Source organism: Xiphophorus hellerii, chromosome 9, assembly GCF_003331165.1.
Source record: "Xiphophorus hellerii strain 12219 chromosome 9, Xiphophorus_hellerii-4.1, whole genome shotgun sequence".
NCBI classification, from domain to species: domain Eukaryota; kingdom Metazoa; phylum Chordata; class Actinopteri; order Cyprinodontiformes; family Poeciliidae; genus Xiphophorus; species Xiphophorus hellerii.
In genome coordinates this window covers 28,433,773-28,459,478 of record NC_045680.1, presented here as the reverse complement: position 1 = coordinate 28,459,478, position 25,706 = coordinate 28,433,773, and the positions used below count along the sequence as shown (strand labels likewise).

Below are 25,706 nucleotides of genomic sequence, written 5' to 3'. Positions count from 1 at the left end.
AAAGGGGAAAACCGACTGAGGGAGATGAGAGAGAGATACAGGTTCTCTGTAGGGATGCACCAGCTCACTATTTTCACTATCGATACCGATATCTGAGGTTTAGTATTGGCCGATGTATTCTCATTCAGAAAACTAGAGCTGAATTGACTTTCTTTTTTTTAAACCCAAACATAAATGTACTGAATTACAAATTTATTTGACAACTCTGCACCAGTACAGTACGCTTAAAAATATCAGATCTGTTTATCTCTAGTCCTTTGCCAAGTCCCTTAAGATTCTATCACATCTTTTAAAAAAAAAAGCTTTATTAACTTCTTTTCTTCACTACAACCTTATCAGGATCCTGTTAAACCACATTTAGTGCAAACTGTTCATTCTTCCTGTTTGTAATGAGCTGAGGACTGTGGTCTGGTTGTTCATGTCTACATTGTTAATGACCGTTTCTGTGCTGAAGTGGTTCTGGGGAAGCATTCAGATGGACGCTCGAGCTGGAGAGTCCATGTACCTGTATGAAAAGGTGAGTATGTTTAACTTCTCACACACTTTAATAAACAGTAGAAAAGAACTCGTTGCCACAATATAAATGCATGACCAGATGTAGACTGACAAGTTGCTGATCTGTACTGCTGTGCTGCAGAACGACAGTCCCACCATGAAGAAAGCCGTGTCCCTGCTGTCCCTCACCACCCCCACCTCCAACCGCAAACGCCGGCGTCTCAGGGACACCCTCGCTCAGCTCACCAAGGAAACGGAGATCTCCCCCTTTCCGCCACCACGTAAAAGGCCGTCAGCAGAGCACTCCCTGTCTATTGGCTCTCTGCTGGACATCTCCAATACCCCTGAAACCTGCAAGGCATTAGGAGGTGAGAACCACACCAATATGCTCCTTTTCCTCACCCAGAGGAGAACATGAAATAACTCAGACAGCTATACGCATTTTTTCACTGTCATAAGAGAATCATACCCACCCCTCTTTATTCCAGAAGACAGATTAGAGGACAGTACTGTGACCAGGGCAAGGATAAGAAGAAGGAAAACCAGAGAAAGGAGGTCTAGGTCAGGCAGGGAAAGGAGGAGAAAAAGGTCCCACCGGAGTGCTGGTCGGCAAACCTCTGAAAATCAACAGCAAGGAACGTGTGCAGGTTAGCTTCTGTTTTCAGGTTCGGTCTGTGATGAGCCAACAGCCATGTGTCACAGTACGTTTAGAGATCATTATCCAGAAAACATGGATTTTCTGACTTAAATTCCCTGGGTATTTCAGATCCAACCACACTGCTTCCCAGGTTTTCCTTTAAATTTCCATCCATCCATTTTCTTACACCATTCTTTCTTACTCCGGAGGAGTGCTGTTGCCTATCTCCAGCGAACATTTCGGGTGAGAGGCGGGGTCACCCTGGACAGGTCGTCAGTCTGTTGCAGGGAAACAGAGACAGACAGGACAAACAGCCATGCACACACACACACTCACACCTAAGGAGAATTTATACAGACCAATTAACCTAACAGTCATGTTTTGGACTGTGGGAGGAAGCCGGAGTGCCTGGAGAGAACCCACCATGCACATGGAGAACATGCAAACTCCATGCCGAAAGACCCCGGGCCGGGACTCAAACCCAGGACCTTCTTGCTGCAAGGCAACAGTGCTACCAACTGCGCCATTAAATTTCCAACTTCAACAAAGTTCTTGACTGAACCTGTGTTTTTATTAAGTTCAGTTTATTTTTATAGCAACCAATTGGCATCAAATATTGTCATCGGACACTATTGTCCGATATAAGTTCAACCACACATTCATACCAGTTAATCCTGGCTATCAATCAGTATGATGAGCATGTGGCAACAGCAGATAATCACTGTCGCTGATCAACAATCCTTCATACACGCAAGCATGTAGTGACGGTAGAGAGGAAAACCTCCCTTTAACAGGAAGAAACCTCCAGCAGAACCAGAACCTGGCTCAATACAAGTGGCCATCTGCCATGGCCAACTGGAGGTTTGAGAAGACAGAGCAGAAACAGATGAACTAATGTAGGATTACTTTTTATGTTAACGATGAGTAAAAAGTTAAAGTTGGAGAGGAGGCACCATTGGTTGATGCAGCATTATCTGAGCCGATGTCCTCCTCCAGGAAGGAATCACAGCCAAACGGAATGCAAGACCAGATATACCTTCTATGGAGAGAAAAATAACTGAGGGAAAACATAACAGTTAACATTTGAAGTAACGGCAAATAATGCAAACTGGAGAGTAGAAGAAGAAGAAGAAGAAAGCAGCCTGAGCCTGTAGAAACATAACTACAAAGATGACTCAGGATAACGAAAGTTACGACTGTAACTACAATTCTATGAATCCCGGATGACCGCCAGAGGCGGTGCTTAAAGCACTGAATGATCACTCTTGCGCATGCACAGGTCGAGAATCTTATACCAACATGGTCACGTGTGACTCCCGGTGACACCGGTAAGTCTATATAGTCACGAGACAATGACAGCTCAGTCCCTTAATCTTCTCGCGAAACACGATGATTCCGAGGGACCAAGCGCTCTGGCGGTCATCCGGGATTCATAGAACCGTAGTTACAGTCGTAACTTCATCCCTCCTGACCGCCAGAGGCGGTGCTTAAAGCACTGGATGACGATTGCCAACAGAGTCCTGAGGAATCACACACATAAAAGAAACAACCCCAAAAACATGCCCACCTCACTGGGATGATGATGCGCGCTGGGATAAGATCCCCAAAAATGGGTGAAAGGCGGCCAAGTTAACCCTGTAAAACCTAGTAAAGGTATTTGGGGATGACCACGAGGCTGCTGCACATATAGTTTCCAGAGTGACCCCAGTCATAGTGGCCCATGACACACTAATGCTCCTGGTGACATGGCACCGTGCACCAGCAGGGTGTTGGCGACCCTGTAGAACATACGCTTGTTCTACCACGTTCACAATCCAACGTGCAAGACGCTGTTTAGAAAGGGCCTGCCCCTTGCGGGGCCCTGCGTAGTAAACAGACTATCAGACTGCAGCAGAGATGCTGTGAGTCTGACATATGCTTCCAGTGCCTGAACAGGGCAGAGAGGCTCATCAGGCCCATCTGCATCAAGGCGTGCAAGCTGGAGGGGCACAGTGTGGCTCGCAGATGAGGCCACCTTACCCAGGACCAGCTGGGTTCCAACAGCAACAGGACTCGTGAACAGACAATGCATGTACAGTACAGACCAAAAGTTTGGACACACCTTTTAATTCAATGAGTTTCCTTTATTTTCATGACTATTGACATTGTAGATTCACACTGAAGGCATCAAAACTATGAATAACACATGTGGAAATATGCACTAAACGAAAAAGTGTAAAACAACTGAAAATACCCCTTATATTCTAGTTTCTTCAAAGTAGCAACCTTTTGCTGTGATTACTGCTTTGCACACACTCTGCATTTTCTTGATGAGCTTCAAGAGGTAGTCACCTGAAATGGTTTTCACTTCATAGGTGTGCCCTGCCAGATTAATAAGTGGGATTTCTTGCCTTATAAATAGTCATGAAAATAAAGAAAACCCATTGAATTAGAAAGGTGTGTCCAAACTTTGGGTCTGTACTGTAGTTCACCCAACCGCTACGCCGAAGCCATGGCGGGGAGAAAAGCTGTCTTTTTTGACACACACTCAAGGCTCGCCTCTGCCAACGGTTCAAACGGAGGAGATCGCAGGGCAGCGAGGACAAGAGAGAGGTCCCACACAGGCACGAAAGGGCGTGTGGAAAGGTGCAAATGTCAAGCACCTCTCAGAAACAAGGAAACATCCTTGTTAGGGCCTATCGTTTCTCCACTCACCACCGTATGCCAGCAAGAGATGGCAGCAACAAACTTTCAGAGTGGATGGAGACCGACCTTGAAAAAGCAGTGCTTGAAGGAAGGATAAAATAACAGAAACAGGACAGTGTACTGGGTCATCATGTCTTGCATGACACCAGCTGCTAAAAACCTTCCACTTATGGGTGGAAGGTTTTTCCAGTTGTGTCAGAGCCCTTTCCAGTCGTGTGAAAGAGGCCCTGGCATTAGTCATTGTATGTCTGATGTCTCCGTCATGGCCCGTAGCGGCCAAACCCAGAGTCGGAGGCGACTGGGATTGGGATGCAGGATCTGACCCCCCAGCTGTGACAGAAGGTCCTTCCTGTGGGGAAGAGGCATTGGAGAGCTGCAACAGAGCCCATGCAGCAGTGGAAACCAGGTTCTCCATGGCCACCGGGGGGGCCACTAGAAGGACCTGATGCCCCTCCTGAAGGACTCTCAGGAGTGTTGGGCCTATCAGGGGAAGCGGTGGAAAAGCGTAGAGCAGCACTCTCGGCCAGTCGTGTGCCAGTGTGTCCCCTGACCCAGGGGACTGGCATTGTCTACCAGGGAAACCCAAAGTGGGCAATGTGTTGAGTCTTCGGACGCAAAGAGATCCATAGCTGCTTTTGCGTACCCCTCCCAAATGACCCCCACTACCTCTGGGTGGAGCCTCCACTCCCCCGGTGGTGGGCGTCCCCGAGACAGAACATCGGCCAGAACATTCTGCACCCCTGGAATGTGGGCTGCCCTCAGATTGGCAAAAAGAGGGGCTGCCTTTGGGTCATCCTCAGCAATCTTCTTCAAAAAGAACTGATTAATGAAAACTGAATTTACAAACTCACTGATATAACTACATTTTGGATTAGAAATATCTTTTATATGTTCTCAGTGGGGAAATTATGAGTTATTGGTAGCAAAGTGACAAACACATGAAAACATGCAGATTCATACAAAGTATGAAATGAGACAAATTAGGAATAAAAGGGGTAAATTAACAAGATAAGAGAAAAATACTGTACAATTATCAAAAATAGCAGGTTATCTTGTTGATCAGTATCAAATATATCATGATTTTACTGAGCATTATGTTAGAAGCTGAACCAGTCCTGAAACGGTCAACACCAAAGTGATTCTCCTGCATCTCCCTGGCTATATGAACACTTCATCATTCTTTTTATATTACAAGGCTTAAAGCGAAACCTGGAAATTCTGTTAATTAAAAAGGGTTTACAAGACATCTGGAAGTCTGTCCTGTTAAAAATCTATTCTGTCTTCCTCCAGAAAGTTCAAAACCTTCCAAGAGTTCAACTCCAGTGGTTTCCAAGCAGTCAGCCAGGTGGCAGGTCTCCAAGGAGCTCTATCAGACCGAAAGCAACTATGTAGACATCTTAAACACCGTCCTGCAGGTGGGTGTTTTCTGTTAGCAGCTCCAACTCTTCTTTACACACTGGCTACCAAGTGGGGGCGGAGGGTGGAACTCAACAGACAACCCAGTGAAGAAGAACATGACCCTGATCCTTTTTCCTCTGAATCCTTAAGAAAAAACTCTGCTTATGTTTTTGTTCATGTTTTTGAGAAATAATTCAACTTCATCTCTGCTTATTTTGTATGATGCAAAGTTTAGTTCTCCCTTCAAATATTATTGTATCCTGCAGTTATTTTTATTCAACCCACATAAATTATTTTTCAGATAATTAGTTTATATTAATATCAGATTAAGATAACCAGAGGTTACTCTACTATACTCTACTGGAGATCCCATGTTGGAAGGTTGCAGGTTCGTTTCCAGCTTCCTGGAAGCTGGCACTTAATTCCAGGTTGCCTACCAGGAATGTTCAGTTTATTTATTATAAATGAACTCCAACATCAGTTAAACTGAAAGACTTCTAATCAGCCTCGTGTTTCGATCCATTAGTCTGAAAAGGCTTACAAAGCTCAGAGCTCTGCTTTACTAAAGTTAATTTTTATATGTACTATTTATAATAAATGTATCATTTTAACAAGGGGTGATTTGTGTTTATGAAAAAATGCACAATTGAATGAACATTTCACCTCTAATCTTTAAGTCAAGTGCAGACAAAATTCCATAATAGACGTTTTGCTTTTCACTCTGAGTCTCCTGGCTGTTCACCAATCTTTAAAAAGCCTGATGACTGATTTATTTATTGTCTGAAAGGTTACTAAATATAGTGAATAAGTTGGCAATAGTGGGGTGAACATTATACATTCAGATCTGTCAGTGAGTTTCTCCAGGTTCCCTTAAATGTTAAAATCAGTACAATGATGTGAAACACAGAAGAAGGGGAGTGGGAGCTTTCTCCCAGCTGTAAACATGCTCTTCTCTCTGATAATCTCTGCAGCTTTTCAAGCATCCATTAGAAAAAGAGGGCCAGGTTGGCGGGCCCATCTTGGCGCAGGAGGAAATTAAGACCATCTTTGGTAGCATCCCAGAAATCTACGAGGTTCACACCAGAATAAAGGTAGTTTTTGATTGTCAACCAGATTTTCTGCTTGTATAATTGTCTCCTGGGTGATTGTGGAATTTCTGAATGTTTAATGAAATATCTCTCCAGAATGACCTTGAGGAGCTCCTCACAGACTGGTCAGAAAGCAGAAGTGTTGGAGACATCATTCTCAAATACGTGAGTTTAGATTTTTAACAGTAAGATGAAGTTTTTAACCAAATATTGAAATATTTCTAGTGGTATTTGGTTGTTTATGATACAATAAACCTGTACCAGCAGGTTTTTTTTAATGTCTACTTGTTGATAATTTTTCTTTGCTCAGTCTAAAGAGTTGGTGAAGGCCTATCCCCCATTTGTAAACTTCTTTGAGATGAGCAAAGAGACCATTGTTCGATGTGAAAAACAGAAGGCCCGCTTCCATGCTTTCCTCAAGGTGAGTCTGTTCACTTGGTCTAGTCCTGTTGTGATCAAGCCCACTAAATGAGAACATGTTTCTGTTGCTTTGAGGACATTTGTCTTTAAATGCTGTGTGCTTCTGGAGATGAGGGAGCATGCCCTGCTTTCAGTCTTCATGTTCAGATCTGGGTTCCTTGGTTCTCTGCTTGTTTCCCTCTATAATTGAAATAGTTCAGATAAAATAGGAGACTGGCTGGCTGAATCACACAGCCAGCCTTCTCACAGTGAATATCTTCATTTAAAGTTTTCAATTTCTTCATGAAGGTGACTTACTCTTGTAACAGTTATCCAGGATAATGATACCATTTCCTATTGTCCTGAACTAGTAAGTAACTTGATCCTGTGGTGGCTGGATTAGGCATCAGGTTCAATCTTTTCTGGGAAAAGCTGACTTGATTCATCTGCTTTCCTCATGTCTTCCTAATTGAAGGTTGATTTAAATACTCGTGTTGAACCAACAGATCAACCAGGCCAAGCCAGAGTGCGGCAGGCAGACGCTTGCAGAGCTGCTCATCAGACCAGTGCAGAGACTGCCAAGTGTGGCACTCCTCCTCAGTGGTAACACACACACTATAAATATTTCCCTCTGACCTCCATGCTTATCGTTCATTTCTGGATTTATCGCCATCCACACCTGCCACCAGCCTGTTCTCTTTGCTGACTTAATGTCTGTTCTTCTGAGCATGCTCTCTGTCGCTGTGATGTTCCGTCTCCTCCTGCACGCCTCTCACCAAACGTTCCCTTTTCATTCTAATTGTAGACATAAAGAAACACACATCAGATGACAACCCAGACAAGATAACTCTGGAAAGAGCAATAGAGTCCCTAAAGGAAGTGATGACGTGAGTTGAAACAACTCTGACCTTTTACTTTTTTTGTGTGTGCTAAACTTTTTTCAGCTGTTTCATCTGTTTTTGAAATAATTTAGACCAATAAGATTAGAAGTCATCTGCTGATGATTAGTAGATGACTTATTAGACTTTAAGGTAATAATATACATTTTCCAGGAGCCTAGGAGTTGTTTTCTAGTACAAATTTTATTTCTGTGAAGTTTTGGTCAGATTTTATTTAATAAAACCAATATAAAACTAAAAGAATATATCTCATAAGAAGGATTAAATAAGACATTTGCCATTATCTAAGTTTGTTTTTATCATTTTATCTGTTTCTCTGCAGATCAATGCTCCATGAGGTTGTGGTTATAAAACGCTGTAAAAAAGCATGATGTCATGACTGCAGGATGCAGTTGTAACGTCATGTTTTCTAGATTTATTTTAATGTAATATTTTTATTTTCACCTAAACAAAAGTTACTTGTTATACATTTTATAGCTATTATCAACTTCTACCAGTTTATTTTAATTTTGGAGAGAAAATATGTAATTCCTAGTACCAAAAGTGGTACGAAAAGCAAAGAACATTTAGAAGACGAAGCAGGATTTTTGAAAATCATGTTGGGATATTATACTCTGTAATTTCCAGAGGTGCAGATATGAAAAGTTCCTTCTTTTATTAGAGCTGCAGCTCAGTAATGTGTCCTTCTGGCAGCCAGATCCAAACTGTTCAGATTGGATTGTTAAACTGACCAATCCTCTGAGAGGAAGAAACATCTTGTCATAATTCATACTTGCAAGTTGAAACTCACTTAGTTTTTGTTTTTTTTTTCCCGCTTCAGATCTGTAAGCAGACTTTAACTAAAAAGTGTAACGTGTGTAATTATGTTTTACAAATAAAAACCTTTTTCTAAGCTTAAATTATCGTGTAGAAAATTAAATTGTCAGTTATTTTCTGTTTACAAGCTGTCACAATGTATCCACGACGACACATCCTGCTTTACAGGAACAAAATGTACTGTAAATGTTTTACATTTTCAGTAAACTTGCACAAAGCAGAGATCCCCTGCTTTTTTATTTCACATGGGCATATAACTGGATTCACACATGCAGTCTGGTTTCCAACCACAAAATGCATTAGTGGAAGTTGTCCCACGAAGAGGGTTCAGAGTTAGATGTCTGTTTCCAGATGTTTTTGCTGGATGGTGGCACCTTTACAAAATGGGAGGATTTCCCATCCGATGTCCAGATTGTATTTGTTGTAGATGATGACAGATATTCAATTAATTTAATGCAAATTTCTTTGTGTTTAAAGGAAAAATTGGAATGCAAATCTGTTTAAAATGGAAAGTGATTTGTTTTATCTAGTTTTTGACTGGCATTCTTCTATTTATCCTCTGTCAACTTTGCAGACACATCAATGAGGACAAGAGGAAGACTGAAGGCCAGAAGCAAATCTTTGATGTTGTCTATGAAGTTGATGGATGTCCTGTAAGTTTGCAGATTGCTGCTGCCGGCAGGTTTTCTATCATACAGTAATTTAGCCGTCTAGCTGTCCGTTAATCCTCCTATTATGTTCGTTTCTGAGATACAGCAATAATGTTCCTGGGCCAGTTTGACCCGTGGAGTGTTTATTCATGCAGTAGTGTCACAAAAAAAAAAAAAATTCTCCAAAACATTTTTGCATCTGATTATTAATTCCAATACTAACCATTTCAATCAATATTTGTGCAATGATGTTTTTTTTATTTTTCATAGATAAAGGATCAATGATGACAATTTACTCATTTGAAAAAAACCTACACACAAAAAAACAAGAATTATCCTTGAAATTGATCTTTCATTAATTTTTTTATATTACAATTTGAATTTTTTTTCAAGGGGCGATCTTTATAATTGAACTTGAGACACATATATTGTTCTGGATCAAATTGACCCGCTGACAAAAATCAAGGCAGATAAGTCATGCAGAGAGCATTCATGTTTTCCTCCACTTCTGCTGAGTGTCCACTCAGTGTGGGTGGAGTTTGCCCACGGGAACAGAAAAGGTTCCTGTCAAAAGTTGTATGAACACCTGCTTTCTTGCAGTTTCCTAGTGAAATAAAGAGAATAGTGAGAAAGTGGGCTTGTGGGGGTGCACGTGTGCATGTATGGGTGTGGTGTGCGTGTCTGTGGTGAAATATGGTTCATAGTTTCCATGAAACGTATAGAATTGGACATTTTTTTGACCTTTTTTACCTTTCAACGTGTTGCCGTTCTGTTCTCAGGCCAACCTGCTGTCGTCCCATCGAAGCCTGGTGCATCGAGTGGAAACCATCGCTCTGGGAGACGAGCCGTGTGACCGCGGCGAACACGTCACACTCTTCCTCTTTAACGACTGTCTGGAGGTGATGACGCATGAATCTGAACTTCATTACCATTAAGTTGTCATATCTGACCAGTGTTTTAGTTCTACTCATCTGTCTGTAAAGAGTTTTAAAAGATTTTTCCTGCTGTTTCTTTCAACATGACACAAAATTAATGAGCAGAAACAAAAATGACAGCTGTAGGATCAAACCAATGAAATGTTTTTATCATTGCGATGAACAAGATTTTTTTTCTCTCTCACTTTGTTTCAGTTGAATATATGCCAGAATGTTGCACTGCTGCGTTTTGTGGAAACCATGTGAATATTTACCAGCCAGTTAGCACCTGGCACCTTGTGATGCTAAAGTAGCCCTCTCCCCTGCCCCCAATTAAACCCTAAATCAACTTTTCTTGCATACAAGCTGAATAAATGGTTCCTTTTTATTTATTTTTTTTAACATATTTATTTAAACTGCTGCTCAATGTGCTAATGGCAGAACAACAACTTACTGTTCCAGAAAAACAGTTAATCATTGGTGGCCATGCTGACTAGCCTTAGCATTCATAGCAGATTCTGCTTTGGTGATGATAGGTCTGTTTTAGTTCCTAACCTGCAAAGAATCAACCAAAGACACAAATTACTTTTCTGCAGAAGAGGGAAGCTGAGCCAGACGCGGAGAACCGCGGTCAAACACTGTCTGTGATCAACTCCGTCGGCTCTTTGACCCCACTGCTCTTTTATTAGAAAAAACAAAGAAGGAGGTTGGGCTTTTTCACACAGTCACACAAAGAATTGACCAATGACCTTTACTACAGGATGTTCTGGAACCTTCTGTGGACATGCCCTTACAAGGGCACGAGTTAGATAATTTTTCTAACAGGTGAACCTGCTGTACAGCAGCAGAAAGCAAGGGGTCAATGTGAGGGTCATCAGGGTGATTGGTAGCGCTAAGTTCCTCCTCCTGGTTCTGATTGGTTGTCTATTTGCTCAGATAACAGCAGTTGTATTTTTCTGTTTGACCTTTAGTAGCCCGTGTGTATCCAGTCTGTCAGTGTGGTCACAGGAACTGTGTGTTAATTAACACAGGTCAGCAGAAAGGACAAGACGAGTTGAGAGTCTGTGCTGATTCAGGAGTGAGAGACACCTCCTAATCAGCCGGAGCTCTCCATGTTCGTCCTGACAGGCTGTTTCACACAGCCTGCATGTAGACTGGCTGCTCTCACAGTGGGTGGCCTCGCTTCTCCCCTCAATCATTAGCAACTGTTGATTTCATCTCAACCTATAATGTGTTTTGATTTTTGTCCTCCCTGTCTTTGCTCTGGCCACGTAATTAATGTGACAGTAATGACTCGTGTCGTTTACCTCCGTGAAAGGGTCATTGATTTATTAAGTAAACCTCTGCAGCTTTTCACACACTCCTAGCTGCACCCACACCCAGAGAGCCAACTTTGAAGTTGGCTCTGTTTTTCCTTCTCTCGCATTGCTGTCTTGTTATGTTTAACTGCGTGTCTGCAGATTGCCAGGAAGCGTCACAAAGTGATCAATACATTTAAAAGTCCAGTGGGGCAGTCCAGGCCTCCCCCTCCGCTGAAGCACATCGCTCTCATGCCGCTGTCACAGATTCGCAGAGTGCTGGATCTGCATGACACTGAAGGTGACTCACATTAAGCATTAACCCCTCATGTGAGCATGCATTAATCCAACTCTAAAGATACAATTAGCCTGAGAAATGGTTTGGTCTGCTAGGCCACTCCATTAGTTTCCAGGTATGTATTCCATTATAGGTTAAAATCTTGCTTTGTAAGTATTATGTTACAATGTGCTTAAAGATAAGTGTAGCCTATGGTCAAACAACTATCTTTTTCTTTTCAAAGTCTGTATCAGTGTGAATGTTCCTTACTCCTGTTTGTCTCTCCTCCTCAGAATGTGTAAATGCATTCGCCCTGGTGGTCCGCCCCCCCACCGAACAGGAGAACTTGTTGTTCAGCTTCCAGCTGGCCGGAGAGGAAACGGTTAAACGTGACTGGCTGCGTACTCTATGTCGTCATGTTGCCAACACCATCTGCAGAGCTGATGCGGTGAGATGTCACCCCCACGAAAACACGCCCTCACACATACACACAAATTAAAAGAAGGATAAACTCAGACACACTGAGACTAGAGTGGAGCTTTAATAACTCATCCTCATCAACTTGTTTTTCCACACTTCAAAGTGAAAAAGTTTTTCTCACAATCAAATTGATGTCATGTTTTTTTCTTTCACCCTAACGTCATACTGGAAGAGAAAGTATTTTAGAGCCCGTCTTAATAGTTGTGGAAATGTTCAAGGCCAGCTGCAGATTTCCACAGATTTGGCTCTAGTATTTCACTGCAAAGCAGTCTGCAGGTTCAGCTGCAGCCTGTTCAGACACAAGAAGGAGCAGAAGAACATTCTTGTGGCATTTCAGGGTTTCCCCCAGAAAACTTGCTAAGCCCAGTGGTTGGGGCGCCGAGATGGTCCACCGTGTTTTTGTATTAAAAGATGTTAAGTAGATAGGAGAAGTAAAAATATTACTTTGTAATTATATGTTACGGAAAAACATCACCAGTGAAATGCTATTTAAATCCACAACTAGGCTTAAAAACAACTAATCAAAAAATACAATTATTATGAATATCAATTATTTGCACTTCTGTTTAATTCAAATTAAGTCAGTGTCTCCGTATGGCTCCCCCAGGGCTTCAGGGGCCCCATAAATGCTGATATTTTAACATAGACCACAGATATATAAATATAGCATTTGTTTATTGAGATGATCAATGCTGCTGAATTTGATTTAATGGTTTCGGCATATATACGTTAAAAGATTTTAAATTGTTGAACATTTACATGTAAGATTTAAAGGACCTGGCATGTTTACTTTGTAAAAGTTCAAAGAACAACATTCATAGTTAGATGGGTTTGTTACCATAGCAACAATCTGATTCTGTGAGTTTAATATTTGAGTTTGAGCTCTGTTAGTTCACAAATACCAATGAGTAAACTGCAATTATAATTTATTGCTTTTTAGGTTGGAAAATTAAACTACTCCCCTTCTCCCAGATTAAATCTAACATAGAAGCTGTTAGAGGTGCTGATGTTTTTAGCAGCAAGAGGGGCCCCTAAGTCAAATTCTGATCAAGGCCTCATATAGCTTTGGACCAGACTGCACAGAGATGCGCAACAAACAGGAGATTTAATTAAATGCTGCTAATGTGACTTTAGTAGCTCTTACATTTCGTGTTTGTTGAGTTTTTAATAAGAGTCACAGAAACGGTTTTTGTTGCTCAAGTTTATGTTGAGAGCTTTTCAGATCTCCGCGTGCATTAACTCTGACTAAGTGGGAAAAGCATTTGGTATGGTTTGATGCATAGTGTAACCGGAAAAATAATACTAATAATAAAATAATATAAAACCTGCGTGACTACGAGGCGAGTGCGAAAACTCATCACTGGGCTGAACCTGCATGCTGAGGTTAGCGCCGGTTCATTAACCATTAATGCTCCGGCCATAGACATAAACTTTACAGGGAAGACAGAGTCACACGCTGGGCAATGTGTTGAGATGTAAACGGCGTACATAATTCTGTCCACAAAGATAAATCATTCTCACCACTCGCTCAACGGGCAAATGGCTACAAACAGATGCGCGAGTACAAGTTATTCCTGCGGTTCACAGAGATGCGCAACCAGAGCTAACATGGTTCGTTTTAAACTCTTATCTTGATATAGAGTTCTCCAAAGAAAAATAACTACCCACACTGGGTTGATGTAAATATCCATACAGGTCAGCCTGTGTCCAGTTCGAGTGAAAGGTGGCGCGCGGGATCCGCGCTGAGGTAAACTTAGTAAAGCAGCTGCAGTTCGCAGAGGAGCCAGCTGTGTGACTGGTCCACTCTCTGGCTTTAAATGCATAAATTATAAGCCTTTTAGAAATAAATCTGTCCTGTGAGTGAAATTCTCAGAACAGAGACGCTTGCAATCCGGCTTCAAGATTTATCCCAAAAAAGAAGCAATTTTTATTTTTTCACCAATTTTTAAATTTTTCTAAAAATAAAAACAAGCGACGCATACCCTGGCGAGGGGCCTAGCAAAACATGGCGGGCCGCCAGGCTTACAATATACTGGGGGAAGCCCTGCATTTAGTGTGTTGACTTTTGTTATACAGGGTGAACTTTCTGTAAACACTGACAGGTGATAATGATCAGGAAACTCTTTGATTCCTTGTATGTGTGACATAAGATCATGCTTCTGGGAGCTGACAAAACAGCAACATTTTATTTTATTTTTTCCAGTTGCATCAACAGAAATTCTCCATTTCTCAAACTGGATGTAGACTTTTGAATACTGTTTGAATTGTCATAGAAACAACTCAACAGCTGTTACATTGAGGCCATCTGATATATGAATAAATTATTTTTGTGTGAATTATAATCTAGACTACCGAACTGTCTATGTTTTTGTTACGCTAATTATTTATTTTTCTTTTTCTTTCTGTCACTGAAACATGAAGCGTTCTGGCTCAGGTAAATGAAATCAAGCTGCTGCACTTAGCAGAGCAGGCAGCAGGGGGCGTTGTTGTCCTCTATTCGTTGTGTCGCCCCACAGCTGCATTCCTAATTCTTTTTCACTGGGTCAGCGTTGCAGTGTGAATACCAACAAGACAGAGCCTCTCTGGTTAAAAAGCCTCTGCAGAGACAAATTTCCCTCTGGATGTGAGCTCAGCCTTGCATCCCATTGCTGCTCTGTCTTTTCCTGTTGGTTCTGCTGTAGCCATCTCCACTGATCACACCCTCCAGGTTCAGATTGATCAAATTAAGATTAAAGTTGTGTTCATTTTTGTCTTGTAACCAGGAGGATCTGATTCAGTGCACAGAGCCAGACTCACTGCAGGTCACCACGAAGGATATGGACAGCACACTAAGCAAAGCTTCCAGAGCCATTAAGAAGACCTCAAAAAAGGTAACAGTTCATTCCTATGACTATAGCTGGCAGCTGCTACTAAGTACACGACATACATAGGTCACAATAGGCCCATCCCTTTAATAATAAATAAAATCCAGACAATGGGTTTGAATATCTGCAGATTTTTTTTTTCTTGATTTAGACATTTCACCTCTCATCTTCATGTGAGGTACAGACAAAAATCTGTAATAACCAGTTTACTTGGGTCCAAAAATTGTCTGATCATATCTGTTCAGAATGGCGTTGTATGTAGCTTTAATGCCATTCAGAATTTTATTTTATTTTTTTACATATTTCCTAAAACCGTCACCATGTTGTGACAGTGTGTCATGAGAAGTGCCAAGGTGATTGACAACACCAACACCCGCCTCACCACAGTGAAAAAAAACCCCACTGACTGTGGCCTCACTAACTACATATGAACAATGAAATTAAGATTAAGTTATAGATCTTAAATTTACCAAGTTACTTCATTCTGCTGTGAGTATCTAAACTTAGGGAGTGAACTCCTAAACTTTATTCCTACCCATCATCTCGTCTTATTTGGTTTGCTGTAATTCAGCAGCGGTTTTCAACCTCATCTCTGAACCATCTTTTTCTTTTTTCTTTTTCTCTTGAAACCCGAACGGAGAGTCTGTTGTCCTGGGCTTCTGAGGTATCAGTTAAACGAAGCTCTTGGTCCATTTTAATAGATATCTTCACAAATGTTGTATCATGAGCTGTTATGCTAAGTGTCCACATCTGTGGTGCACACATATATGAAAAGTGGTTTTTATCTGTTATGATTTGTTTTGTTTTTTTATTTTTGTTTTTGTAGACTGGATCGAGTCTGAGAGGAAATGGGGAAGGAGTATTGGTGTGACTAGGGCGGTTGTGGATTGAAAGTTATTTTGTCCAAATTTACTGCTTCATTTTTTGACATAGGGCCACTGTGAAAGAAAGAAGCCATTACTCCAAAAGCAACATAAAACATGGCCAATAAACCTGTCAGCAGGAATGATCCAGAATTCCATCAAACTGTTCTGAGAAGCTTCTGGAAGGAAAACGTTTGTCAGAACTATTACAGTTTTTGTAGAGAGTTCTACAAAAAATTAAGGGAATGACTAATTAAAGTTACTAAAAACCTCAAAATATGTTCATAAATCCTGTTATTGTTCATCACTTGCTATCATAGAACCTCCTTACTAACAGGGTTGAGATGTTTATCTGTTTGAAGGGATTTCTGTTATGTTCATAAAAAGACTGAGATGGTCAGTTTTCTCTTCAGCTTTAACTGTCTGACTGGAGGAGTAAAAAAAAAAAACCAAAATCAGTAAACCCTTGCTTACTGTAACAGTTTGCAAGGATTTGGAGATTTACAGTACAGACCAAAAGTTTGGACACACTTTCTAATTGAATTCAATGAGAAGGTGTGTCCAAACTTTTGGTCTGTACTGTATGTTGATCATAACTAGTGTTCACTGATTGACCAATCAGTTGATCGTCCTGGATTTTCTTAATTTTTGGTAATCAGTGATCGGCCGATTTTATCTACCAAACAAAGGTTTGAAAATCAGCCCCCCCACTCACCAGGTTACCTTTGCACTGGACGGTTAGCAGACACCCCACTGTTGCCAACTTAGCAACTTCAATGCTGTATATAAAAATAACAGTATCAGCCAGAGTTAGAATTATCTAGCAGATATCTTTAATTATCTGTGATTAAAGATAATTGATCCGCCAGAAACTGCAATCGGTGCACCTTTAGTCGTAACAACTTCATAGAACCATGACTCAAACTAGTTTTTGTTGGTTTCTTCATGATGAAATTAGCCACCATGATACTTTTAAGAAAACTAACAGACATGTCTTAAAAACAAAAACACATAACTTGTTTGTTGTTCCATTTAGGTAACAAGGGCGTTTTCTTTCACTAAGACCCCCAAGCGTGTCCTCCAGAGGGCCTTCTTGGCCAACACCACTCCAGATGAGAAAAGTCAGAGGCTGAGCTGTGAGAACCGGGTCTGCAACAGCTCAACGTTCGCTGTAAGTCTAATTTATTTTTATTGGTCTGTCATAGAGATGGCCTTGCTACTGACAGACTTGGATGATTTGTGCACATGGCCTTCTTTTTATTTAATATATTTGTCATGTTTGAACACGAACCCAGTTCTGATGTGATTTCTGTTCTGACTAAATGGGGACCAATCTGTGGCTTTATTTTTGCTGGGCTTGCCTAAAATCTTAGAGATCAAAATAATATGGTGAGTTGTTCCTCTTCATGGAACTGATTACAAAGTAAATCTTTATTCTTAGTGATCAGTGTGTCAGCAGTTATCTTTTAGACACATCAAGCGGTTTCCTAACATTGGGACTTTGTTCCTTAAACCAGATTGCTGCTCTTGATTCATGAGAACGGACCTCTGCTTTATGTGTTGCTGCCACAAGAGGCTGTCTGCTGTGTTTTGGTTTTAGTTATATTTTCTGTATGTACATATGAGAAGATGAAACCTAATGAATCAAACTTCATACAAACTCTGAGACAGTCATTCCTCCTGATCAGTTTTTCCTACTGATAGTAATGGATTCTGTGTCTCTCCATTTCCACTCTCAAGGAGCGGTGAATGTGCATTGGTTCTCCTCTGATAAACTATTCCAAAACAATGTTTCTTTGTATTCTCTAATTCACGCAGTTGTTTCTAAATCCAAATGATGGCCCGAAGGAGAAACAGGATAGTGGCACATCATGACTTAGGATTATACAACATTGTTTCAACACTTTTCTGATGCTCTTTCTGTCAGAAATATGTTAGCAGCATTTTGTGACCCTCCTTGAGCATCATGTCTAATCAGTCTGCTTTTATTGGATAGCTCAACAGGAAGGGAACGCACCCAACTGCTCTGCTACCATACATGCACAAAGCGGCTGATACCTAAATTATTTACTCATGTTCCTTTCATTCCTGGTTGCTACATGCATATTGCATGCTTTGATATTCCAATGAAAAACTTGCGCTACATTCCGCAGCGCTAATTGAAAACATTTATGAGGGAATATGTTCTTTAAAAAATATCAAAAAATATCCAGACCCTAAATAGTTCTGATACTAGCTGTATGTAGGACAATCCTGATGGCAAACATCATGATGTCCAAACCAACTTAATTAGTTTTACTTCTGCTGTTAAAAAATATATTTTTGTTGTTTTTTTCTTTAGAACTGTCAGTGAAACAACCTTTAGGGAATATAATCCTGCCTCTCACTCAAAGCATTAGAGCAGTACTAAAATTTACTAGAAATCCTACAAAATAATGAAGCTCAAACCGCCTCTGGGTCAGACAGAACAGTGGCGCTTTGACGAGATGCTATACCTTCAGCAGTGAGGTGCAGTGAGGTTCATAGTTGGTGAGGCACTGACTCAATCAAAATCAGACCTACAAATATAGGCCCCCTGCATGTTATTGTTTACATAAGGAAATTTCACCCAAGCGGACAATGCTGGAGGGCAAAACTATTCTTTTACATGCTATGCATAGCTGCGCTGCCGCCATAGAATAATTCCCTTAACTCAATCAAACTTGGACATGTAGATACTATTAATTTTGTGCTATGCTCCACAGCAAAGGGAAAAACCATTAAATTACAACTCAAAACCACTTCTTTCTCGCTCTCTGTATCAGCGCAGCTACGCGCATGCTCGTTGCCATAGCAACTGACAGCGCCACAAAACAACCACTCAAATATGTTCCACACAAAGAGCAGAACATTCAGTCTGTTGCAGTAGTATGGTTTTAGGCTTCCTGTTTATTTTCTGTTCTTAAAAAGTGATTGCTGTGGTACGAAGAGAAAACTATAAATATATCGCTGCACTTGACAGTATGGCTAGCTTGCTGTTACTGTACTGTATCATGTACTGTACTCTGCAGTTGTGGAGTCACAATGTCTGAGATCATGAGCGCCCCCTGCCATAAGGCAAGAGAACTGCCTGCCTCACCTTGAATCTGTTCTCTGCCGTTTCTGATTGCTCCTCAGCACACGAAACACGTTACACACACAGTTGGTGACAAAAACACAGTTGGTGACAAAAAACACTGTACGATACACAAGCTAAATTATGGAAAATCAGTTTATATATTTAGTGTTTTTTAACCACTTTATTGGCGACGTACAGACATGAGGAGCATGCTCTCAGAATAGTAGTTAGCGAGAAGTTGCGCAATCGAAGGTAAGGCTCAGCTTCCTGCTGGCTCACCAGCTTCGCTTCCGAGCATTTGAATGGGAAATTTCAAAAGTTCAGCGATTTTGAAGAAAAAATAATCAAAATTGGTTAAGCTAAATGAAAAATAAATACTTTCTAGTGCAAACCACAGGGTGAAAATAGCAATATAAATTATTTTGTCATTATATATTACTTTCCCATGATGATAGGTGAGGCTCTCCCTCACCTGCCTCCCCTGACCGCATGTCACTGACCTTCAGCAAACTCCCTCTGCAGCTTTCAAGTAAACACAAAAACAGATCTTTAACAGTAGCAGAACACAAAAATTATATACTTTCACCATATATTTTTGTCCAAGAATGTCTCTTTCTTTTTAAAGACATTTAAAAAGAAAAATACATAGTTATTTAAATATTTTTTCATTTTGCTGCTTAGTGTTTGTTTTATATTATCAGTTATACATTTTCTCTTGTTGTACAGCAAAGGTATCAATGTGTCATCAAGACCAGGGCTTAAACTGAAATGTTCTCTTGGTTTGGTAGTGCCTTATTGGATCACAACATAACTACAGCTGGACTACATAGGTCAAGCTTAGCTATGCTAGTAGACAATCTCTTCCCCCCCTCGTCTGTGGTGGCGCTACATCAAGAACAACTTCAGGAACTCTCTGTTCCTGAAGTTGAAGACCCATGTCTTTGTCTTCAAGATGCCTTTGAAGAGACAAAGACCTCTGAAGAATACACTGGAAAGTGTGAGATTGTAGCAGTTGTAGGATTTCTCTTTTGTTTTTGACTAAAGACCATGAGCCGTTTCTCCTGCTAGCTCTAGACACACACGTTTGTTATGGTTTTATTTACCCAGAATGTCCTGCAATGTAGTCCATTACCTGCTTCTAGAGCGGTTTCCGATCAATTTGGCATTCACATATGCTTTTAAACCGCACCAGAGTTTATTTCAACTGGACCAAGACCTAGGTTTGTATACAGACCATTGTTCACTTTTTTGGTCTGCATCAGAGTTCGATTACATATTCACACCTCCCCCAACAAACTAGAGCTGGATTAAAGCAGACTAAACAAGGATGGTGTGAATGAACCCTTACATTTGGAAGATTTATATACAGCTATTGATTTTGTGGACTTGACGTTAGGTTGCACTACAGGGGAAATCAGTAGAGAGAGTGCTGTTTTGGTCAGGTAATTCATGTAAAAGACTTTTTGACACCCATCTGAAGTGATAAAATCCCTCATGGACCATGTTTGTATGAACACCTGTAAATTTGACAGAGACAGACAGGCCATTGGGGCAGCTAGTGAGGAGTCGTGGATCAGAATGGAGAAAAAAAGGGGACAACAGTGATAGCAGGGAGATGCTCACAAGACATTGAAACCTGAAGCACATAGACTACGGCAGCAGCAGACCCTACTGGCTAACACGCTTGTCAGCTTCGAGTTGGTGCAGCCCTAATTTGGGGGAATTTTTCCAACATTTAGTTGAGTCTATGGCACAAATAAGGAGAATCTCATGAGGTGTCCAGTGAGCACAATTCCTTTATCACCTCTGGTTATTCCCAGTACCAGAGGTGTTTTTATAGTGGAGTAATGTGCCCTTTAACACATGTTTTCAGAAATAGTCACACTGATGGATGTTTAGCTGCTCTCAATTTCTCCAGTTCTGCTCAGCTGTGAGTATGGAGAAAGTTGAGATAAAACAACTCAACAACCCCAAAACGCCCCACCTGGTGTTTTGGGTTATGAAAAGATCTCCTTGATGTGGGACGACATGCAGGATCCTGGTAGATCCAGTAGAGTCTGTACTTGCACATCAAGAAGGTTTGCAGCACAGTTGGGACAAAATCAATATTAGAAAGATATACATAAGGGGGTGCCTGCTTTGTTATTGAACGTGTCTGGTGTGTTTACCTGCTGTATCGTAAAACTTGATTCCATGAAGCCCCGGCCCTGAAGCTGTTCATGAAGGGTGAAAAGTTTTGCAAAGTTGCACTTGTTTGGGAGGAAACAAGCTCAACTATCTGAAAGATACAAAATATTACTATCAAACTATAGATTCAAAACTCTTTAAAGATGTATATTTTACAGCTGAAATGTTTTGTTGGACTTGAATGGTTCTCATTAGTTTCTCTTTTTGATATTGTGGCTGTTCCTTTCATGTCCCAACCTGTTCTCCATGTGTCTTCCTTCTGTTGAGCACCTCAGATGCCCCGTTCTGCTTCCACGTTCAGTCTGAACGAATCTACCAAAAACAGTACTGTGGTTCAGCGCTCTAACTCTTTGGATCATGCCCCTGTCAAGCCTAGAATCCCTGTGTGTAAACGTAGCCCCTGCACGCCAGCCAAAATACACTCATCCCACAGCGCATCAGACTCCTCCGGTGGTCCTGAACTCAAATACAGCTCTGTCATCCAAGAATACAAGTCCACCTCTCATTCTGTACCAACGATTCAACCCAAGTCAATCCCAAAGAAATCCATCTTCACACAAGCTGGTCATGGCTCCCCTCATCTTAAAAATATCCAACCACAGTCTGGCCAGGATCTGGCCAGGCGTCTTGCCTCTGGAGGTTTTCAGCCAAGAAGCCCAGATCCTCAGCCTGTTACCATGAATACCAGGACCTTTTCTGAGTCGTGCCTGGATGCTCAAGTGGAGCCACAGTCTGCTGTACTGACCAGTCCTCGCAGAGAGATGCTGATCTAAACCGCAACTGATGTTATTCCTGCAGTCCCATGTGAGCAAAGTTTTCCTGTTGTCTGATCTCTTCTAAGGGTTCACCAATACTGGTTCTAATGTTGGGTTCAACTTCACTCATTGGTGTGTTCTGTTTGACACTAACAAAACAAATGGCACTGGTGATATCTTAGACCAAGATCAACTCCTTAGAAGCTAAGACATACAGGGATATTTTCCTTTTTTGTGCACCTTTAATAGAGGATTGTAATATTATTACCACAGATGTTCCTGAAGAATTAGGATTCAAGTCATATTTTAATTTCTTAAACATGTTTCTCCCAGCCAGAGTCGTGACTTTAATCTTCTACAGAATCTAAAGATTAGGGGAATGGGTGGGAGGCCTTCCAGAGGTAAAAGGTCCTTTGTTTTATCTTTTGAAAGTGCCGGTCTAACTTTTTTTTTATTGGAAATAGACCTCCTGATTGACTGGAAATCATTTTAAAGTTATATTGGCCAGGCATGAAGAACTTTGGTCTTTACTGATTAGTAATAGAGTGGCTTTAGAAAATATTAAAATTCCTTACTTCATCGATCATTTGCAGTCTGCTTTATCAAGCTTATGTATGTTTATGTATGTGCCTTTCCATCTATCCAGCCGTCTGGTCTTTCAGTCCGTCCTTCTTTCCTGGCGTTGTTGTAGAACGTCTTGTATAATAACTTGGTGAACTTTCAAATTGATATTATAAAAAAATCTGCCAAAAAATGGAAACTTGAATCTGAAATAGATGTGAATTTAAGACATTTGAAAAACATGGAAATACTTGGATGACTTTGTTTCTGCATGCTGTTGAGTTCATGTAGAAGGAATTGGTTAGTTGTGTTTCTCTCTACGTTGTTTCTTGTTTCTCGTTTGAAATTACAAATAACACTGCCAGAGGCCACCGGGGCAGCACATTCATAGGTTAAAATCAGAGGTGGGCGGGTCCATCCAAAATATGAATATCGATACCAAGTCAGTAAAAGATTGATACGTTAGATTCAGATTCCCTCTTGAAGTTTTATAGTTTCCAAACTCTACCTCGTAGATTTTTATTTGTTCTCAAATAGGAATGTGCAATATATATGATGGATGGTAGAAACAATAGAAATTTGATTCACAAAAGAGACCTGCAGTCTACTAGCCAACCGCGGTAATGCTTATTGATGACATAACTGGCTGGCATCAATACAGAGCAAGTGGGAAGCAGTGTGGCTGAGAGCACAAAGGAGGAGCTTGTTAAAAAGGTGCAAATACATAAATTATCTGGACCTAGTTCGAGTTTATCGTTTGGTGGTCTCAGCCTGGTGCTCAGAAGGAGCACCGCAGATGTAAAGGTCAGACAGTAAGAACACAGGGGTTAAATGCGCAGGTGAAGTAAGTGTGAAATTGCCGGGACGTGCACAAGGTAAAGCGTCTCTTAACCCTCCTGCGGTCTTAGCGCAGCACTCAGTAGGAGCACGGCAAATATCACGGTCGGAAAGTGAGGAAACACCTTGGGGCGGGGTGACTGTCTTTCCAAACCAACACACAAAACAACAAAAAAGATTTTTGTGAACCTTTAATTGTTTTTGCAGGATTGCGCACAGGAAAAAAAAAAGAAGTGGTGAGGTTTAAATGACCCCATCTCTTTAGACTGTCGGAGGGTTAAACTGTAAAACCAGGAGCAGAAAAATGTAATCTGCAAAGTCTGTGGAAGAGAGGAATACAAGCAATTTGTTTTACCAGCTTAAAATGAAGCATGGGCTAGAATACCAGCAACGCCATGCTATGCAGCTGATGATAAGGTCCAGGCACAACATTGGAAGAAAAAGCAGAATTCAATGCAGAAACGTCCAAATTCTGTTTGAACAAAATAATTCACAGAAATACATAAAAACACACCTACTGTTGAACATAAAAAGTATCGGTAGTGGCAATACTGATCCTATATTTATCTATTGGATCAATACCTAAATATGCAGTATTACACCTCTAATAAAAATTATTACATGCAAGTCCCACTATCAGATTTCAAAGAACTGAACTCCTATTCTTTGCAAATAACTCATTTTAATAACCTAAATCTGTTAGCAGCAAATATGGGAAAAAAACATTAGATTTCTATTTCTTTTTGTCCATGCTCCTATTAATGAGTGGTTGTTTTGTTTTTTTTGCAGGCGCACCACTCCCCCTCCATGGTCAACCTGCCAACCATGTTTGAGAGGAAGTACCACACATTCTCCCGGTCATCCACCCATCTCTTCTGATATGAACCAGCTTCCTCCACCACCAAGATAAACTCAGAAAATGTGTTTTCTGGTTAAATCAGCAGTAATCTCAGGGCCAACTCTTCCATGTTTCCACACTGACGCTCTGAACAGTCTTTCCACATGCAGAAAATGTGACAGTATTTTGGAGAAGGAATCTGCAGAAAGGACATACTGATATTTGCCAGTATCAGAATTGTCCTGTTTCCAGGATGAAGACGATTCACCAGTTCTTTATCCTGATGCAAGTTCTGAAGCCCAGCCCATGGATGTGGCTGGTATTATGATCTCCTAGCTGGAATGGCATGTTGTCATGCTGAGGTTCACTGCACACTGAAAAAAGAAATGAAGGAGACTCTTTTAGTTCAATTTTGCTGATGTCCTGCATTAACAAGGACCACTTCTGTTAATCTGATTGGTAAGTTCACAGGTTGTTGACACGCTGCTGTTAAATATCCTCCATGACTAGCATTACTTGCTTTGTTTATTGACACATTGACACTAGCTGTAGAGCGAGAGTACATATTAGTTTGTCTGAACCTTGTTGTCTCTGGACTCTAACATGTTTGCTAATGTGATTGTAATTTCAAAGATGAGGCTTTTTTAAAAACCAATTAATCTTCAGCTGTTCCTGTAATAACAAAGTTTAATTTTTCTCTCACTGACTTAATTCTCTTTAATATTAGACAAACGTCTAAACTGACATTTTTTTAGTGGGAAAAAGGGTTTTTACCTTTAACTTCAGCTCTTTTATTTGACCTTTATTTTCTGCATGTAAACTAATATAGAAATGAACTTTTATAAAGCTCTAAACACGAGGTTGGGAAGAATAAAAGCATATTAGTCTACTTCTATGTATACCCATTATTGTCTGCAACGTGTGTGCAAAGGGGTGTTGTATAAGTGTACATATTTATTTTTTTCATGAATAGTTAGACTGTGGCCAATCTTTTTATTGCTATTTATGTTCATGATGAATTTGTCTGTCATTACGTTTTACTGTTTGTCACTCATTATTTTATCTCTATATTAAATGCACTTAAACTTGGCTATGTGTATGTCCTTTATAAACAAACTAAAAATTACTCCAAATTTTAATTTGTTGGGTTGGTGACTAAATATGGGAAGTCAGTGGCATTCAAATAAGTGTTTCTTCTCTTTGTTGGAAAAATGTTTTCAAATGTGTATAAGTGCTGAAATTTTAAATGAGTTAATCCTGATATACTGATCAGTGAGATTTAAAAGCGCTTTTTTTTCCGCTGCATACCGGACGGCTTACCGCATCGATGTTAACTCTATAAAATGAACTATGTTTATCGTGGTATCACCCATGGAAGAATTTCTTTATTTAAATGGGTTCATTTTTCTAAGGGCTATACAGTGAGGGTATTGTGATTTTGTAAATTACAGGTTTATTGGAGCGATATTCCGTTGCCCATCCATGGAAGCATGCAGCATCCATGGATGGGCCGCCAGATCTGGCCGTCTGGTTTGGTGCAGATTAAAACACTTTTCCCGTTTTTAATTTAATAGTCATGTCAACGTTGCTGCTTTGATACGATTAAATCACTGCCAAAACATATGTACAAAACCCTCAATAGGACATAAAATATTTGAAAGTCAGACA

The 25,706-nt window shown here is 40.6% G+C and overlaps 1 protein-coding gene across 5 annotated transcripts in view; it reads left to right on the top strand.

Moving 5' to 3' along the window:
• ect2 (epithelial cell transforming 2) overlaps nt 1-25,128 on the top strand; it is a 39,300-nt gene extending 14,172 nt beyond the window's left edge. For 2 of the 5 annotated variants that reach the window (XM_032572512.1, XM_032572511.1), the window contains 17 exons: nt 455-517; nt 638-863; nt 984-1,142; nt 5,108-5,232; nt 6,187-6,306; nt 6,400-6,468; nt 6,614-6,724; nt 7,209-7,305; nt 7,508-7,589; nt 8,992-9,070; nt 9,847-9,966; nt 11,442-11,580; nt 11,850-12,004; nt 14,799-14,906; nt 16,800-16,934; nt 21,323-21,851; nt 23,990-24,101. In XM_032572512.1, the coding sequence (XP_032428403.1) occupies nt 455-517; nt 638-863; nt 984-1,142; nt 5,108-5,232; nt 6,187-6,306; nt 6,400-6,468; nt 6,614-6,724; nt 7,209-7,305; nt 7,508-7,589; nt 8,992-9,070; nt 9,847-9,966; nt 11,442-11,580; nt 11,850-12,004; nt 14,799-14,906; nt 16,800-16,934; nt 21,323-21,820 (2,286 nt within the window). In that variant the 3' untranslated portion in view covers nt 21,821-21,851; nt 23,990-24,101. Of the gene's footprint in view, nt 1-454; nt 518-637; nt 864-983; nt 1,143-5,107; nt 5,233-6,186; nt 6,307-6,399; nt 6,469-6,613; nt 6,725-7,208; nt 7,306-7,507; nt 7,590-8,991; nt 9,071-9,846; nt 9,967-11,441; nt 11,581-11,849; nt 12,005-14,798; nt 14,907-16,799; nt 16,935-21,322; nt 21,852-23,989 lie in introns of all 5 variants that reach the window. The other 3 variants (XM_032572514.1, XM_032572513.1, XM_032572515.1) reach the window with 3 other exon arrangements.
• The last annotated feature ends 578 nt before the right edge of the window (nt 25,129-25,706 follow it).